Below are 18,748 nucleotides of genomic sequence, written 5' to 3'. Positions count from 1 at the left end.
AGTGTTTCCCAAGCAGGGAGCCTCCAGCTGTTGCAAAACTACAACTCCCAGCATGCCCGGACAGCCAAAGGCTGTCCGGGCATGATGGGAGTTGTAGTTTTGCAACAGCTTGGGGCACCCTGCTTGGGAAACACTGGTCTATGTAGAGGACAGGAGCTTCTTCAGGATCCTGTACAGTACATTCAATGTCCTAAAAAAGTAACATGGAGTCGCCCTCACCTGGTGTCCAAAGGAGCAGGTAACCCTGGTGCAGGTAAAGTGTACAGAAGAACATGTAATACCTCTCTGTACTGTAGGGGGCGCTACCAGACATCAGTCAGTGCATACGCTTCAGTAATACAGGTAAAGAGTACAGAACATGTAATACCTCCCTGTACTGTAAGGGGCGCTACCATACATCAGTCAGTGCATACGCTTCAGTAATACAGGTAAAGAGTACAGAACATGTAATACCTCCCTGTACTGTAGGGGGCGCTACCATACATCAGTCAGTGCATACGCTTCAGTAATACAGGTAAAGAGTACAGAACATGTAATACCTCCCTGTACTGTAGGGGGCGCTACCATACATCAGTCAGTGCATACGCTTCAGTAATACAAGGGTTTTACCAGTAAAATGCCCATTCTGATTGGTCGGTTCTTCCAGGCATTGACACGTTTCACAGATCTGGACTGTCTGTACATTGTATGTCGAGTCTGGTTTCAAGTTACAATGGTCCAGAAAAGACCATTGTATGTTGAAACTATTGTATGTTGAGGCCATTGTAAGTTGAGGGATCACTGTACTCTGCAGAGGGCCTGTGTAGACCTGGTATCCGACAACTATATGAGGGGAAATGTGAGGGGAGAAGATTTGAGCTGACAAAAATGGGCATGCTGATGAAATGCGGACAGACGCTGACTTGTGTAAAGCTCTACTGCTAGGCCACCGTAAAAGGGCACCTCGTGACCCAGAGGCAGAAGTTGTTTGGGGCTGAGGGACGTGACAGAATTGGGCCTGTTAAGGGTTGAGACTGATGGAGAGCCACAGCTTACAGAGGGAGCTGTGGGAAGAATGGCAGACCCCTAAGCAGCGGGAGAGGAGCCCCCCTGAACCCCAACCCTGAAACCCATTACCCATGAGTCTCAGCAGCCAACCCTTAAAAACTGGGCCTCATCTTGTAAACCTTGTACCTAGAGATGAGCAAAGTTCCAGTAATTCGATACGTCAGGAACTTCTCGGCTCGGCAGTTGATGACTTATCCTGCATAAATGAGTTCAGCTTTCAGGGGCTCCGGTGGGCTGGAAAAGGTGGATACAGTCCTAGGAGAGAGTCTCCAGCCCACCGGAGCACCTGAAAGTTGAACTCATTTATGCAGGATAAAGTCATCAACCGCTGAGCCACGAGGTTCGTGACGAATTGGAACTTCGTTCATCTCTACTTAAAGGGGTACTCCGGTGAAAACCTTTTTTCTTTTAAATCAACTGGTGGCAGAAAGTTAAACATATTTGTAAAATACTTCTATTAAAAAATCTTAATCCTTCCAGTACTTATTAGCTGCTGAATGCTACAGAGTAAATTCCTTTCTTTTTGGAACACTGATGACATCACGAGCACAGTGCTCTCTGCTGACATCTCTGTCCATTTTACCAACCATGCATAGCAGATGTATGCTAAGGGCAGTATGGTGGCTCAGTGGTTAGCACTGCTGCCTTGCAGTGCTGGGGACTTGGGTTCAAATCCCACTAAGGACAACAATAAATAAAGCATTATTATTATTATAATAACATCAGCAGAGAGAACTGTGCTCGTGATTTCATCAGAGAGCATTCCAAAAAGAAAAGAATTTCCTCTGTAGTATTCAGCAGCTAATAAGTACAGGAAGGATTAAAGATTTTTTAATAGAAGTAATTTACAAATATGTTTAACTTTCTGCCACCAGTTGATTTAAAAGAAAAAAAGGTTTTCACCGGAGTACCCCTTTAACTATTGGAACCACCAAGCCAGTTGCCTCTGAGTTAAAGTGATCTTGAATCGAGCAAACTTGTTTGTGGACTATGTGTACCTGCTGAGTCTTATCTAGTACAAGGTGGCTGCTGTTAGACCTCCTCTAGTCCTCCTAATGTTCCCGTCTACTCTGGTTTAGTCATTTAACACGTATACAGTACAATACGCAATGATGCACATCAACTTCCTTGATCCTGGATCTGCACTTGATTCGCCTCTATCTGCCAACACTCCTAAAAAAAGTGTACAGGTCCAGAAAGTGAGCTATGCCCATCCTTTAAAGGGGTACTCCTGTGGAATTTTTTTATTTAATTTTTTTAAATCAACTGGTGCCAGAAAGTTAAATAGATTTGTAAATTACTTCTATTAAAAAATCTTAATCCTTCCAGTACTTATCAGCTGCTGATCCACAGGAGGTTCTTTTCTTTTTGGATTTCCTTTCTGTCTGACCACAGTGCTCTCTACTGACACCTCTGTCTATTTTAGGAACTGTCCAGGGTAGGAGCAAATCCCATAGCAAACCTATCCTGCTGTGGACAGTTCCTGACATGAACAGAGGTGTCAACAGAGAGCACTGTGGTCAGACAGAAAAGAACTTCCTCTGCAGTATACAGCAGCTGATAAGTAATGGAAGGATTAAGATTTTTTTTTTTAAATATAAGTCATTTACAAATCTAGAAGAAGAAAGCAGGTAGATGCCAGCGGATAAGAAACTTCACCTTTATTATCGTCACGTTAAAAGCATAGACATGGAAAGACTTCAATAAGACAACATGGATAAAATCCTGGGAGAAAGCGCCAGGCATGACGCGTTTCAGGTCATGTGACCTTTCATCAGTTTAACTTTCTGGCACCAGTTGATTTAAAGTTTTTTCCAGCGGAGTACCCCTTTAAGTAAAGGAGATAAAGAGCCAATATGGGGGTTCTAGCCCCCTGTAAGTACAGAGTGGACAACAGGCTGGATGGGTGAGAGGCCTCTGATGAAGGGGCAAGAACCCCAGAAACAGCTTGGTAGTCCTTCTTTTGGAGGTAACTCTGGATTGGCCAATAATCCCTAGTCATCATTCAAGGCTCATTAGAAAATTGGGAATTGATTTGTAGGGGAGCTACATCTAATAGCTAGCACTAGAGAGACAGTTTTCTCACCTATAGGGGGTACTCCGGTGCTCTGAGCCGGAGCTGTGACATCATGGCCATGCCCCTCGTGATGTCACATCACGCCCCTTCCATTCATGTCTATGGGAAGGGGCGTGTTGTTGACACGCCCCTTCCCATAGACCTGAATGGAGGGGGCGTAGTGTGACGTCACGAGGGGGAGTGGCTGTGACATCACGACCACTGCCACAGGAACCTGGCGGCAATGGTCGGGTGCTGCGGGAGATCGCGGGGCCCCTAGCAGCGGGACCGCAGTGATCAGACATCTTATCCCCTATCATTTGTATAGGGGATCAGATGTCTAGGAGTGGAGTACCCCTTTAAGATCAAAAAGGGGGTATTGACTCTCATTGAAGATCAGTGGTGCATGGAGACTTATTTTGCTAGGTAGACCAGAATCTTCCCAAAAAAGGACTAGGAGCTCAGGGACTAAAGATTGAGGAGCTCTCAATCTTTATCAGTAGAGGGCCCGGTACCGGTTGGCTATAGAGAGGCCTAAGATGGAGCTTATTTGGGGGGGCTACAGACTCTTACTGATTTAGGAGTAAGGACCAGTGACTTTTTGGAGGCAGTTCTAGTTTTCCCCCAAGGAGCATTGCCTGAACATAAGTTGAGGAGGTGTCTAATTTGGAACGTGTATGGACAGAACCCAACAATCATGCACCATATGTGGTAAGGGATAAATAGACACTTGTCAAGTGATCCCTTCCTAAAAAGGCTACGCACACTCCCCACCAACATCACACGTACCACAATCCAAGTTTCCAGATAGCTCACCTGGTCTTTAGTGTCATAAATGGATTGTCAGCTGTCTGTGTCTCCAGAGGCAGAATCGGAGGGGCAGCTGTAGTCACACCACCGGCCACAGGAGAGTGCAAGCCCGACAGAGATGCTGTGTGGGTATTTGTTGTTGTGGTGGCACCAGGGGTTGTCAGAAGCATGATTGGAGAAGGGAAGTTTGATGGTTTAAGGTTCGGGGCAGTCGCTAGGGAAGGAGTGGAGAAGGCCAGAGGTTGGCTGACATGCAGGTAAGCTTTTACATCATTCGGGGGGACAGCAGATGGAAACTTTTTCAGAGCTGCACGGGCATGAAGGTCTTTAAAGCTTATATCCTCTTGTAATGAGGACTCGGAGCTCTGACTACTCGGAGTGTGTTCAACAATAAATGGGTTTTTGTGACTTAGGAATGGAGTTCTGTCCACTGGTGAAAAGGGATTTCCTGGTGATGGCAAATTTTGGACATGATTTTGGTCTAGTTGGTCAGAGTCAATTCTCCAGAAGTCCTCATTCTTAAAGTCCACAATGATATCTGCTGACCAGGAAGACTGTTGGCTTAGAGAATACCCATGTTGTCCATCATGTCTTAAAGCTTTGGTATCAGACTCAAGCTTGTGTTCTTGTAACACGTTGGGTGGTGGACTAGCTAATTCTGCTCCCTGTAGGACTAGTGCATCTTCACTTTTATTCTGTTCTGGCTCAGGTTTTTGTTCAGAGTTTAAAGGGCTTACAATTCGGTCATCTGAAGGGGCGCTGTCGCACAAATTTGTTGACACATTCTGTTTGGCGTCCAGTCCTATCAGACTTGACGGTGTCTGCTCCTCTAGAGCTGACCAAAAGTCGGTCTGGTCACATTTCTTAGACTGGCTAGACAATTCCGACCTACTTCCTTTTTGTATTTTTGACAATGGCATTGGTTTTTGGAAGATGAAGTCCTCGTGTTTGCTACCCCCCAATGTTGTACTGAGTGGTTTGGATGGGCCATGGCTCATTAACTCCAATTTATCAGAGCCTTCATGAGGACTTGAAAGGTCTGTGTCTAGTGAGACATTCGATGGGCAAGTCCTGAACTGCTCTGTTGCCGTCATGTCATTTACATCTAACAGGTGTTCCCCATTAACTGCACCCAGCTTCGAAAAATCATTATTTTCTTCCCTTAAATTAGTCAAAAGGCCCTCGGTGGTGGATTGGGTGTCCTCAGTAAAAGCGTCTAACACTGGGCTCCTTATCTCAATTACAGGACAACAGGCCACTGGAGAGACACTTTGTTTGCTAACCCCCATGTTTTGCTCTTGCTTATGTTCCTCTGGGTTCTCTATTTGTTTTCCAGTGGTGTCCTGATGGCTTGTTTGTTCGCAATTATCATCCTCAGTTTCCTGCATGAGCCGAGGGGGCTTGGGTGGTGCTGCAGACCCTACATCAACACTAATGGCCTCTTCCTTAATTATCGACTCAACCTTTTCATTAGGCATGACTTGCTCAACACGTATCCTTTCGGGATTGTGTTCGGTTGAGACTTGTTTTACTGACTCTTTGGACACCTGCGTGTTATGTATGTCAATACCACTTTCCACCACCTCCAGTGCACGTTCACCGATGGAAGCTATGGCTATACTGTCCTTTGTTACAACCGGAGAATCTTTCCTTGCTACTTGTCCTATGCTAGCCATGTTCTGCTCCATCAGTACACGTGGTTGGACAGTTGCTACCCTGTTCTCAGTTGAGCCTAGAACTGGCAAGCTAAACATATTTACATCTTTAAGTGTATTTGTAGACAATTTATCAAATGACTTGAGTCCTGTAGATCCAGGAGATGGAATATATGGAGGAGAGAAGTTGGGCAAAAGGTTTATTGGCAAAGGGGATAGCTCACTAGACTTTTCTACATCATTGTTCAAAATTTCTGGCAAGCATGTGTTAAGATTCGAGTCATGTGATTGCAGGTTAGGCCATTCATCCCCCTCGTAAAGTGTCCCAGTTTCCCTTTTGGCAAATGGAGAAGACAATGGATATTTCTCAGAGGGACTTGCGACATCATGATCTTCAGTTTGTTGGGAATTCCCATTTGACGGCTGCAATCGACTTGAGGCAAGAGCGTCAAATTGCTCTTCCCATCCCAAGACCACTGGAGGTTTTGATGAAGAACTTTGGGTCAGACGGAATTCAGGACGATCACCAACCACTTCCACGTTGCCGCTTTCTCTGTGGTAAAATGCTGATGGACTGTGTTCCTCCACAAGAGAAGAGCCCCTTTCAGCAGCTTCTGAGGTAGCAATAGACCCAGAGGGAAAACTAGAGAAAAAGTGAGTAGGTGAAGAAGTATTTAGTAACCGCTCAGAAAGGAAGTCCTCAAAGAAAGGGTTGTTCTGTAGTGAGTTCAGAAATGGGTTGTTGGCAGACAGGGTCCCAAAGACACCACTAGGAGAAGCGCTATGGAGGTTAGTTCTAGGCAAAACAGAAGCATCTACTAAAGATATAGGTGGGACAAAAAGGCATGGGTAGTAGTGGGAAGAAGCAGAGGAGCTGGTTTCTACCTGAGGAGACACATCCAGGCTGCGGGAGGAAGACAAAACAGTCCTCCGGGTTAGTGCCAAACAACATGGACTATGTTACGCTCGCACAAACTAAAGTCTGATTGGAAGTAAATCAAAAAAGGTTCTGAAGAGTAGTGAGTGATCTCAGGTGTCTGAAAATTAGGAATCTGAGTGCAAGTCAACAGTGCAAGGCAATCTGGGGTTACTTATACTGATACGGTGTCAACTATAAAACTTCACACTCTACTAGGAGACAAATCATGATAAGGCATGAAAATTAAACACAATAAGAACAACATAAAACACCAATGTAACATAACCCACTGTGATAAGATTGGCAGTTGTTTCTCATGACAATGTAAAGCTGACCACACTCTTCAGATGGCACATCTCCCCCATAAAAGAGCAAAATTGGCTCGGCCAATCATGCATGTAAAGTATTGGCTTACCTCATGTGGGAACAATATATTGGAATCGAAAATGCCCATCTGTCAACGGGGAAGGATTGAGACACCCCCATAAGACAGGTTCGGCCAGTTTTAATGTAAAAAGAGTATACAAGACCATATCCTATGTAAATCAGTTGCCATGCTAGGCCCACACTGGATTCTCAAAATTTAGAAAATTTACACATGTCTCATTTAAGATATAAAGGACAGAACTGCACCGATAACGTGGCCTCACATGGTGCTCAATAAGGAGCTAAAGTTGGCTATACATAAGAAAGCTGTTAGCCAAAAGCCATCTCTTCCGATCCCCCCTATACACATGAACACACAGCCGTGCTTAAGGGTGCACCAACATGAAAAACTCTGGACCAAAACATTTTAAAAAAAGACTCAACCATTTTGTTAGGCATGAGTTTCCCCAACACGTGTCCTTTTGGGATTGTGTTTGCTTGAGACTTGTTCTACTGACTCTTTGGCGAGTTATGTCAATACCACTTTCCACCACCTCCAGGGCACGTTCACCAATGGAAGCCAATGGCTCTACTGTCCTTTGTTAGAATTGGGGAATCTTGCCTATCTGCTTGTCCTTCGCTAACCATGCTCTGCTCCATCAGTAGATGTGGTCGGACAGTTTCTACTCTGTTCTCGATTAAGGCTAGAACTGGCACGATAAGCGTATAAGACAATTAACCAAATTAGTCTTGTAGACCCAAGAGATGTCAGATACCTTGTGCCGTCTCATTTCCATTTCTTAGGGTATTTGTAAGACATAATATAATGACTATAGGCCTGTTCTAAAGCGTATGCCAAAATTTATGTTCATTAAGGAACAAGACAATACGTTACAAAGAATAGAAATGATAAAGTGTGTAATCAGAGCAGCGGGGGATCAATGAGACCCTCCCGGGAACGCTCTGCACCCACTTAGTCTGAACGGAACCTATAATTACCCAATTGTTACTTATAATCTCTATTCTACAGCCAGGCTTCCTGATGCAGATGGCTTCTACATGAGACAGTAATACATTATTTTTTCCCATCCACAGACCCATATAAGGTTTATTATATTTATACGGGGCTGTATGAGGGCTCATTTTTTGTGATGTGATCTGTAGTTTTCATCAGTACCAATTCTGGCTTTTAGTATTCTGTAATAGTTCAGAAATGACCACACACTGCCGTACTAAATGTGTTTCTTTTAATTAATTTTTTTTATTAGAAAAAATAAAATGGGAATAAGGGAAAAGGGGGCAATTTTAATTTCTATTAGTGGAGGGGCTTCTTTATATTTAATAAACTATTTTTCATGAGTTTATTTAGAAACAGATTGCGGACACTAAATAATGCTATAGTAGAACAATACTTAGTCTCTAGCAATAGATTGTCGATAACACTATCAGCAGATCAGACCTGGGACCCACACACAGAGCAGGTGAGGGGGTGTCCTGCCGATCTGGCAGCGGGGCAAATGACAGATACCATCAGGATCGCCAATGTCAGTCATTACATGTGGAGCATAGACTATTAGAGAATAATGGAGAGGTTCTTGTGTATGCCTTGTGCTTACCTGTTTCAGGGGAGGTGTATAACTACTATATATCCAGATCCCATAGTGATAGCAGCAGTATACAGATAGAGCTGGAGGGGAGGTGTATAACTACTATATATCCTGATCCCATAGAGATAGCAGCAGTATACAGATAGAGCTGGAGGGGAGGTGTATAACTACTATATATCCTGATCCCATAGTGATAGCAGCAGTATACAGATAGAGCTGGAGGGGAGGTGTATAACTACTATATATCCTGATCCCATGGAGATAGCAGCAGTATACAGATAGAGCTGGAGGGAGGTGTATAACTACTATATATCCTGATCCCATAGTGATAGCAGCAGTATACAGATAGAGCTGGAGGGGAGGTGTATAACTACTATATATCCTGATCCCATGGAGATAGCAGCAGTATACAGATAGAGCTGGAGCGGAGGTATATAACTACTATATATCCAGATCCCTTAGTGATAGCAGTAGTATACAGATAGAGCTGGGGGGGAGGTGTATAACTACTGTATATCCTGATCCCATAGAGATAGCAGTAGTATACATATAGAGCTGGAGGGGAGGTGTATAACTACTATATATCCAGATCCCATAGTGATAGCAGCAGTATACAGAGAGCTGGAGGGGAGGTGTATAACTACTATATAACCTGATCCCATAGTGATAGCAGCAGCAGTATACAGATAGAGCTGTAGGGGAGGTGTATAACTACTATATATCCTGATCCCATAGTGATAGCAGCAGTAGTATACAGAGAGCTGGGGGGGAGATGTATAACTACTATCTATCCTGATACCATAGAGATAGCAGCAGTATACAGATAGATCTGGAGGGGAGGTGTATAACTACTATATATCCTAATCCCATAGAGATAGCAGCAGTATACAGATAGATCTGGAGGGGAGGTGTATAACTACTATATATCCTGATCCCATAGTGATAGCTGCAGTATACAGATAGAGCTGGAGGGGAGGTATATAACTACTATATATCCTGATCCCATAAAGAGATAGGGGGAGACTTCTCAAAACCTCTGCAGAGGTAAAGTTGACCAGTTGCGTTAACCAATCAGATCGCTTCTTTCATTTTTTAGAGGCCTTTTTAAAAAAAATGAAAGAAGCGATCTGATTGGTTGCCATGTGCAACCGGTCAACTTTTCATCTACACAGGTTTTGATAAATCTCCCCCATAGAGCTGGAGGGGAGGTGTATAACTATATATACTGATCCCCTAGAGATAGCAGCAGTATACAGATAGAGCTGGAGGGGAGGAATATTTTCTGTGGGTCAGGCTGGTGATCACATGACCTATTTACAGAAATAAAACTTATGGATGCAGCAGAGCTGGAATAACAGATGGTGCTGTAGGACTAGATTCGGGGTGCGTGCATGATATGGGCAAAAAAACAAAAAACTAAAAAAAAACTCTTCAATAGCAGGGTGGGAATGGTTTAAGAGAGACAGACACTTTACTGGGAAGTCACCAGCAGGTGGCACTAGGGAGAGAGGTTACAGCTAATGTGCCCAGACCGGCATGGTTGTTACCAACCTTCTCTCCTCTGCTGACATGACAGTGGTTGCTAGGGATATGCTGCATAACAACCAGAGCACTTCCATAGCAACCAGTCTGTCCCGGGCCCTCATCTTACCAATAAATAGAGCATTTTCCTTCCACTGCTATGGAAGTCAAAATAATCCCAGGATAGCCCATTATGCTTTGCATTGGGAACATATGTCGACCACATATAGAATTATATACATTTTACCCCCCCCCCCCCAGAAATGTGATTAAATATCCTCTGGGAGTGGAAAAATCTTTTAGGTTTCCCTCCATTTTGAATTCTTCTACCTTAAAGGGGTACTCCGGTGGAAAACATTATTATTATTTTTTTTTTTTTAAATCAACTGGTGCCAAAAAGTTTAAACAGATTTGTAAATGACTTCTATTAAAAAAAATATTTACCCTTCCAGTACTTTTTAGCAGCTGTGTGCTACAGAGGAAATTCTTTTCTATTTGAATTTCTTTTTTGTCTTGTCCACAGTGCTCTCTGCTGACACCTCTGTCCGTGTCAGGAACTGTCCAGAGCAGCATAGGTTTACTATGGGGATTTTCTCCTGCTCTGGACAGTTCCTGATACGGGCATCAGGTGTCAGCAGAGAGCACTGTGGACGAGACAAAAAAGAAATTCAGAAAGAAAAGAATTTCCTCTGTAGCATACAGCTGCTAAAAAGTACTGGAAGGGTAGAGATGTTTTAATAGAAGTCATTTACAAATCTGTTTAACTTTCTGGCACCAGTTGATTTAAAGGGGTACTCTGGTGGAAAACATTTTTTTTTTTTTTTTTTAATTGTCCATATACATCACTCCCGATCCTCAGTCACATGCTCGCTCAGCTCAGCTGAGTATGCATGTGCTCTTTATAGGGAGAGGGTAAAAAGATGATGCTGGAATCCTCTGGCAGCTGGTTATCTCCCCAAAAACAAAAGGATCGGGTATGTTGTATCCAACAAGCCTGACTAACCCCCTCTAGCCCCCCCCCCCAAACCATCAGAAGACCCCCCCCCCCCCCCCCCCATACACATTAGATGGTCATTCCCTCTCCCTATTTGGGTGACACAGACAAAAATGACTATGCAGGAAGGAATGCATATCTGTAACCAAGTTCAATAGCCGAAATGGAGAATTTTGTGACCTGTTAATATGGGGTCACCCAATCCCTATTATTCCGTGGCGAGAGTTGTCATGAGAGTATGCCTTTAAGGGTCATCCAGGCATAGAAAAACATTGGCCCTTTCTTCCAAAAACAGCGCCACACCTGTCCACAGGCTGCGTTTGGTACTGCAGCTCAATCACGTTCTCTTCAATGAAGCAGAGCTGCAATACTAGACACAACCTGTGAAGAGGTGTGGTGCTGTACTTGGTAGAAAGAAGCCACGTTTAAAGGGGTACTCCACTGCCCCAGCTTTCGGAACATTTCGTTATGAACGCTGGGTGTGGACTGCAGGGGTCGTGACGTCACAACCATGCCCCCTCAATGCAAGTCTATGGGAGGGGGCGTGGCGTCTGCCACGCCCCCTCCCATAGACTTGCATTGAGGGGGCATGGTTGTGACGTCACGACCCCCGCAGTCCACACCCAGCGTTCATAACGAAATGTTCCGAAAGCTGGGGCAGTGGAGTACCCCTTTAAGGCTCCCTTAAAGGGGTAATCCCCTGGAAAACATTTTTTTTAAATCAACTGGTGCCAGAAAGTTAAACAGATTTGTAAATTTCTTCTATTAAAAAATCTTAATTCTTCCTGTACTTATCAGCTGCTGTATTGCTTCACGGGAAGTTCTTTTCTTTTTGAATTTCTTTTCTGTCTGACCACAGTGCTCTCTGCTGACACCTCTGTTCATTTTAGGAACTGCCCAGATCAGGAGAGGCTTGCTATGGGGATTTGCTTCTACTTTGGACAGTTCCTAAAATGGACAGAGGTGTCAGAAGAGAGCACTGTGGTCAGACAGAAAAGAAATTCAAAAAGAAAAGAACTTCCTGTGAAGCAATACAGCAGCTGAAAAGTACAGGAAGGATTAAAGGGGTATTCCAGGAAAAACTTTTTTTATACATATCAACTGGATCAAGAGAGTTAAACAGATTTGTAAATGACTTCTATTAAAAAAATCTTAAAGGGGTTATCCAGGAAAAAACTTTTTTATATATATCAACTGGCTCCAGAAAGTTAAACAGATTTGTAAATTACTTCTATTAAAAAATCTTAATCCTTTCAGTACTTATGAGCTTCTGAAGTTAAGGTTGTTCTTTTCTGTCTAAGTGCCCTCTGATGACACGTGTCTCGGGAAACGCCCAGTTTAGAAGAGGTTTTGTATGGGGATTTGCTTCTGAACTGGGCGTTTCCCGAGACACGTGTCATCAGAGAGCACTTAGACCGAAAAGAACAACCTTAACTTCAGAAGCTCATAAGTACTGAAAGGATTAAGATTTTTTAATAGAAGTAATTTACAAATCTGTTTAACTTTCTGGAGCCAGTTGATATATATAAAAAAGTTTTTTCCTGGATAACCCCTTTAAGATTTTTTTAATAGAAGTCATTTACAAATCTGGTTAACATGTGTTCATTCTGCTTATTCCAGTCCAACCAGTCACCTCCCGCAGTCTCAGTCGCCCGTACCGCTGAGTGCCCGCTCGGCAGAGGGTGATTTTGTAATGATTTTCATTTATGTAGAATCAATGCTGACATTTGAGAGGTTACGAAAGCGTATAGACGGCCAATGAGCCGGAAAACGAGATTGTGTTCTACAGGGGAGGACATGAGTAATACGGAGGAAGTGGCAGCCAAGCCCCGAATTTCATTGTAACTGATGTGGTAACCAAAGATCAAAGGGTCCGACCAAAAATGTCAAGAGTCCAAAAACACATGATTGGGCATCACCAACAAACAAAAGGGCTAGGGATGTCCCAATACCGATACTGGTATCCGGACCAATACTGGATGTTTACATGAGTACTTGTACTCATGCAAATGTGATGTCCCAGTGCGGGATATGCATCTCAGTCCTATCAGCTTGGGTCCCTGCACGTCCCCAGGGCTCACCTGCACTGTACCCCTATAATCTGTATAATTGTATATTATGTGTGAAGGACCTTTGATATGGTCACATGGTTACTGATCACATGATAATGGTTGTCACATGTTAAAGTCACATGTTTTGTTACCCAGAGAGCACCAGGTGACCAGATGACCCGCAATTGGCCTATGGGCTCCTTGCTCAGCCCCCCATTATAAAAGGGGGAGGTACTACAATCTCTCTCTTGTGCTTCACCAAGTCCAGTCCAGACGTCTCAGAGCCAGTGTCCAGCACATCTGGAGGCCTCGGGCCTAGGTTGCAGCCACAGGTCAGTAAGTCAAGTCATCTCTGTCTGCTGTCACCATCTTCAGTCAAGTCAAGTCTATTATAGTCAGCGTGGCAGTCCTAAAATCTATCAGGTCACTGCAAGTCCCAGCAAGCTGCGAGGTCCCCTGTGTTACTGGTCACCTCTCTGGGATCCTGGCCTAGCTGTACAGACTGCACCGTCTACCTCAGTAAAGCTACCGTTAACCCTGACCTGGCCTTGGACTCTTATTTGCCCTGCCTAACTAGGACTAGCAGTACTACTGTTTGGGTGGTTCTCGGTTAAAACCACGCCCTGGCGTCACAACCATTAGGGGTTAACACCATCTGTCCCTGGGCTACAACATCTGCCCCATACACCTCACATCGCACCACACAAATGTCCCCGATACCTAGGCTGATGCCTACCAGCGGGACTCCTGCGACAGGTATCACGGAAGCGCAGTAAGCCACCTGCACTCTCCGCACGGATATACTCCACTGTGCCCCCTGTGCCCATTCTCCCAATCTATGCAGCGTGCATCATAGCCGGGACCCGCATTAACCTTTTAGATGCCGCAATCAAAGTTGATTGCAGCATCTAAAAGTCCTGAAGTTAACTGCTGGTTTGCTCAGGTATGCTGATGGGGATCACTGCGGAGAAATCGCGGTGTCCCGATCAGCTGAAGGGATGGCTGTGGTCCTTTACTGTGCTCTGTGCCGTACCATAGTCTCTTCTTTACTGCAGCCAGCCATGGCAGGCAATAGTAAAGGAGCACTGATAACACTGATCAATGCTATGCTATGGCATAGCATTGATCAGTGTATGCAATCTACAGAATGCAAGTAATAGTCCCCTATGGGGACTAAAAAAAATTAGCGAAAAAAATGTGAAATACATAATTATACACGTGAATTAACCCCTTCCCTAATAAAAATTTGAATCAACCTCCTTTTTAAAAAGTTTAAATAAAAAAAAAAATATTATAAAAAATTTATATATATTATATATATATATATATATATATATATATATATATATATATTTTTTTTTTTTATATAAAAAAAGCCCTCTCTAATAAAAACTATATAATATATATATATATATATATATATATATATATATATATATATATATATATATACACATACACATACATATATCTATATCCCTTTTTTCCCTTTAAAGAAAAAAAACTAAATTAAAAAAAATGTAAATTATAAAAAAAAACTGTCACGTGATGTTGAAAAAAGTATCGGTAATTGGTATCAGCGTGTACTTAGAAAAAAGTATCGGTAGTCGTGCTTGGTCTTAAAAAAAAAAAAAAAAAAAGGTATCGGGACATCCCTAAAAACGACTAGACTGTTATTGAACAGCTAAAGTATGTACTGGAACAGACATGTCAGGAATGGAGACAGAAACCAAGTGGAGAAAGGATCCCAAACCTAAGAGTCACCTGACCAAGCATGGATGCCAACCAGACCACACTATAATAAACAGTTATACATCTCAAACACATAGATCAAGAACATTATTCTAAAGGAGAATTCAACCTTCGGTCATCTTCCCACATGTTATATGGAGGAAAGGTCCATGACGGACTGCCACTGATTCCCAGAAGAGAGGGCCTTTAGAGGAGCCAACTCCAAGCCAGTGCCCACAAGGTACAGAAGCTCTACCAAGGGCTGTCACTTGTGGTGGACATCATATCACAAGGACACTTCTATGTTGTCTTCCCACCCACCACTGGACAGCTTAGATGTTAAGTGAAAGGGACAACAATAGCTACTCACCTTGGTTTTTGCTGATTTTCCTTAGCATCTTTGGATCCAAACCAAGAACTGACCTTCCCTCTCTCCTCAGAACTAGACGGGACATGAGGTTTTGGTTCAGCAAGACTCTTGTTGGCCTGATCGGTCTTGCCAGTTCCATGTTGAAGGCCAACCTTAGACTTCTCCTCTTTGGCCTTCGCTTCTTGACTTCTACTCTTGGACACGTCCTCTGTAAACACCATAGGACTCGTGATTTGGACAGGTTTCGTCTCCGCTTGCACCGTCTCGTTTCTTGGCGTTGGTTTGTAGGAGGCACTTTGCTCCTCCACAGCCGGACCTGCTGGTTTATGCTCAGATTTTGCTGAACTATGGCTTGGTCCTCGGATTACATCCGCCACATCCTCCGCCTTCTTGACAATATTCTGCAATGACATGGACGCAGGTGCCGATTTCTCTAGAGCGGGGTTTGGCTTTGGAGCCGACACTTCTGTGTAGACATGGCTTCCGTTGATACAGACAGACGACTTGGAGATGGGGCTACCCTTTGGCTTGAGGTTCTGTACTGACTTTGGTTCTGGGAACAGCTTTAACTTGCTGACTTCATCGCTGAATGCCCTCTTGTGGGTATTCCGGGGCGACGCTTCGCTGTCTTTAACTGACAAGATACAATGCACCAGGACAATTATAACATTGGTTAAATGTAGGATGTTTTGATGTTCCTTTCATACCACCCTCCTCCCCATCTTCCTCTGTTTGGAAAGTCTTCAGACCCTTTCACTTTGTTTTTAATGTTTTGTTAAGTTGCAGCCTTGTGGTAAAACCTAAAATCATGTTTTCCCTTTTGCACTTAAATAAGTGTACCTGTCGGATCCACCCAAATTATTTTTTTAATATATCACTCAGTACCTAATCCTGACCATGTACATCTAATTTTTATGTGTCTAGCACATTTATTTATTCTTTTATTACACTTTTAATTTAGCTCACTAGTCTGAATTCCTCTCAAAGGGAGGGGGCGTGGCCTCACTGTGCAGGTCTCCGCCCCCTCCCTCAGTATGCTGTCTGCTCACATCTCCCCTAACATTAGCAAAACTACAACTCCCAGCTTGTCCTCACTGACAGGAGCGGGACACAAGCTGACAGTGGGAGGATTTTTCCTCCAGCTCTGAGCCCTGCACTCACAGCTGTCAATCAAGGAAGTGTGTCCATGACATAGGTGATGATGCATGGACACAGTAGGACTAGTATGTGTCCAAGCAGGCAGGGGGGCAGTTGTTTGACTTTTTCAGTATGAAATACTGAAAATTTTCTAATGAAAGCAATTGCAAAACCTATTTGTTATACATGCTTTACAACATATTAAATGGGCACTGTCAGATACAAAAACTTTTGATAATGCAAAACTGAATGTGAAACATAATTTTAGACATTTTTACTAACTTATTAAAAAGGAAAAACAAATATTGCATGGACATAAGTATTAAGACCCTTTCCTATGACAGGAACCATAGACTGATCCCCACCTCCCCAATACCATCCCTACAGTGAAGTATGGTGGGGGCAGCATCATGTCTGGAGGAAACCAGGCACTGCTCATCACCTGCCCAATACCATCCCTACAGTGATCATGGTGGGGGCAGCATCATGTCTGGAGGAGACCAGGCACTGCTCATTACCTGCCCAATACCATCCCTACAGTGATCATGGTGGGGACAGCATCATGTCTGGAGGAGACCAGGCACTGCCCATCGCCTGCCCAATACCATCCCTACAGTGATCATGATGGGGGCAGCATCATGTCTGGAGGAAACCAGGCACTGCCCATCACCTGCCCAATACCATCCCTACAGTGATCATGGTGGGGGCAGCATCATGTCTGGAGGAGACCAGGCACTGCTCATTACCTGCCCAATACCATCCCTACAGTGATCATGGTGGGGACAGCATCATGTCTGGAGGAGACCAGGCACTGCCCATCGCCTGCCCAATACCATCCCTACAGTGATCATGATGGGGGCAGCATCATGTCTGGAGGAAACCAGGCACTGCCCATCACCTGCCCAATACCATCCCTACAGTGATCATGGTGGGGGCAGCATCATGTCTGGGGGAAACCAGGCACCACCCAATACCATCCCTACAGTGATCATGATGGGGGCAGCATCATGTCTGGAGGAAACCAGGCACTGTCCATCACCTGCCCAATACCATCCCTACAGTGATCATGGTGGGGGCAGCATCATGTCTGGAGGAAACCAGGCACTGCCCATCACCTGCCCAATACCATCCCTACAGTGATCATGGTGGGGGCAGAATCATGTCTGGAGGAAACCAGGTACTGCCCATCACGTCTGGAGGAAACCAGGTACTGCCCATCACCTGCCCACCTGTGTAAACCTTGTGGCCTCATCCCCAAGAAGACTGAAGGATGGAATCTCTGCCAAAAGGTCCTGAGTAAAGGGTATGAATACTTATGTCACTGCAGAATTTTAGTTTTTATTTTCACTAAAAATGCAAAGATTTCTAACATTCTGTTATCCATTTGCCATGATGGTGTATTAAGGGCAGAATGCTGGGGGGAGGATCTAGCTTAAAGGGTTACTCCGCTCCGATCCAGAACATTAAGTTCCGAACGCTGTGTGTGGGCTTCCGCGTTCATGCCTGCCCCCCTCGTGACGTCACGGCCATGCCCCCTCAATGAAAGTCTGTGGGAAGGGGGCGCGACGCCATCACGCCCCCTCCCATAGACTTGCATTGAGGGGGCGGGACGTGACGTCACATGATGGGGCGTGAAGTCACGAGGGGGCGCGCGTGAACACGGAAGCCCACACACAGCGTTCGGAACTAAACGTTCCGGACGCTGGGTAGCAGAGTAACCCTTCAACTATTTTAGCACAAGGAGCAACATAAAATGTGAAAAAAGTGAAAGGGTCTGAAGACTTTCCAAATGTAATGTAGTATCAGATATCATTGCAGTATAAACCATTGGTCACACCTTCTGAAAATGTAATACAATTTTGTTGGATAATCAGACTGCAGCCTCCGTAGCCCAAAACCATCTTAAACCATTCAAGTATCCGGCCTACATACTATTCGAGATGGCTAGACTTCAAAAAGGAGGCCTGCTGTACCCATAACTGCAGTTAGAGGGCAGCAGAGAGCCAACAGTAAACTGTTGCTTGTGATTCCAGCACTTCTAATGCAGACAGATCAGGAACCAACAAGTTGTTACTTAAAGGGGTACTCCACTGCCCCAGCGTTCGTAACAAGCAGCAGGGGTCGTGACGTCACAGCCCCTTTGTGCCATCATGCCACGCCCCCTCAATGCAAGTCTATGGGAGGGGGCGTGGCGCTGCCACGCCCCTCCCATAGACTTGCATTTGAGGGGGCGTGGCATGAAATCACAAGGGGTGTGGCCATGACGTCACAACTCCCGCCGCCCGCACCCAGCATTCTAAAGAACGCCGGGTGCTGCACAGAGATTGCGGGGGTCCCACCAGCGGGACCCCCGCAATCAGACATCTTATCCCCTATCCCATGGATAGGGGATAAGATGTCTAGGGGCGGAGTACCCCTTTAATAGCAACTTATAGTCAGTACGGAAATAGTTGTACGAAGTGGAGATTCTCCAGCTGATTAAGG

At 44.5% G+C, this 18,748-nt stretch overlaps 1 protein-coding gene across 2 annotated transcripts in view; it reads right to left on the bottom strand.

Annotated features, from left to right (window-relative positions):
* The window catches only part of RAB11FIP5 (RAB11 family interacting protein 5), a 29,672-nt gene that overhangs the window by 6,958 nt on the left and 3,966 nt on the right, over nucleotides 1–18,748 (bottom strand). For both annotated transcript variants that reach the window (XM_056552666.1, XM_056552667.1), the window contains exons 3-4: nucleotides 15,128–15,761; nucleotides 3,920–6,211 (exon numbers count right to left, since the gene is read on the bottom strand). In XM_056552666.1, the coding sequence (XP_056408641.1) occupies nucleotides 3,920–6,211; nucleotides 15,128–15,761 (2,926 nt within the window). The remainder of the gene's footprint in view (nucleotides 1–3,919; nucleotides 6,212–15,127; nucleotides 15,762–18,748) is intronic.

The sequence above is a fragment of the Hyla sarda genome, chromosome 1, assembly GCF_029499605.1.
Source record: "Hyla sarda isolate aHylSar1 chromosome 1, aHylSar1.hap1, whole genome shotgun sequence".
Lineage (NCBI taxonomy): Eukaryota > Metazoa > Chordata > Amphibia > Anura > Hylidae > Hyla > Hyla sarda.
This window is presented reverse-complemented; position numbering and strand designations above follow the sequence as displayed.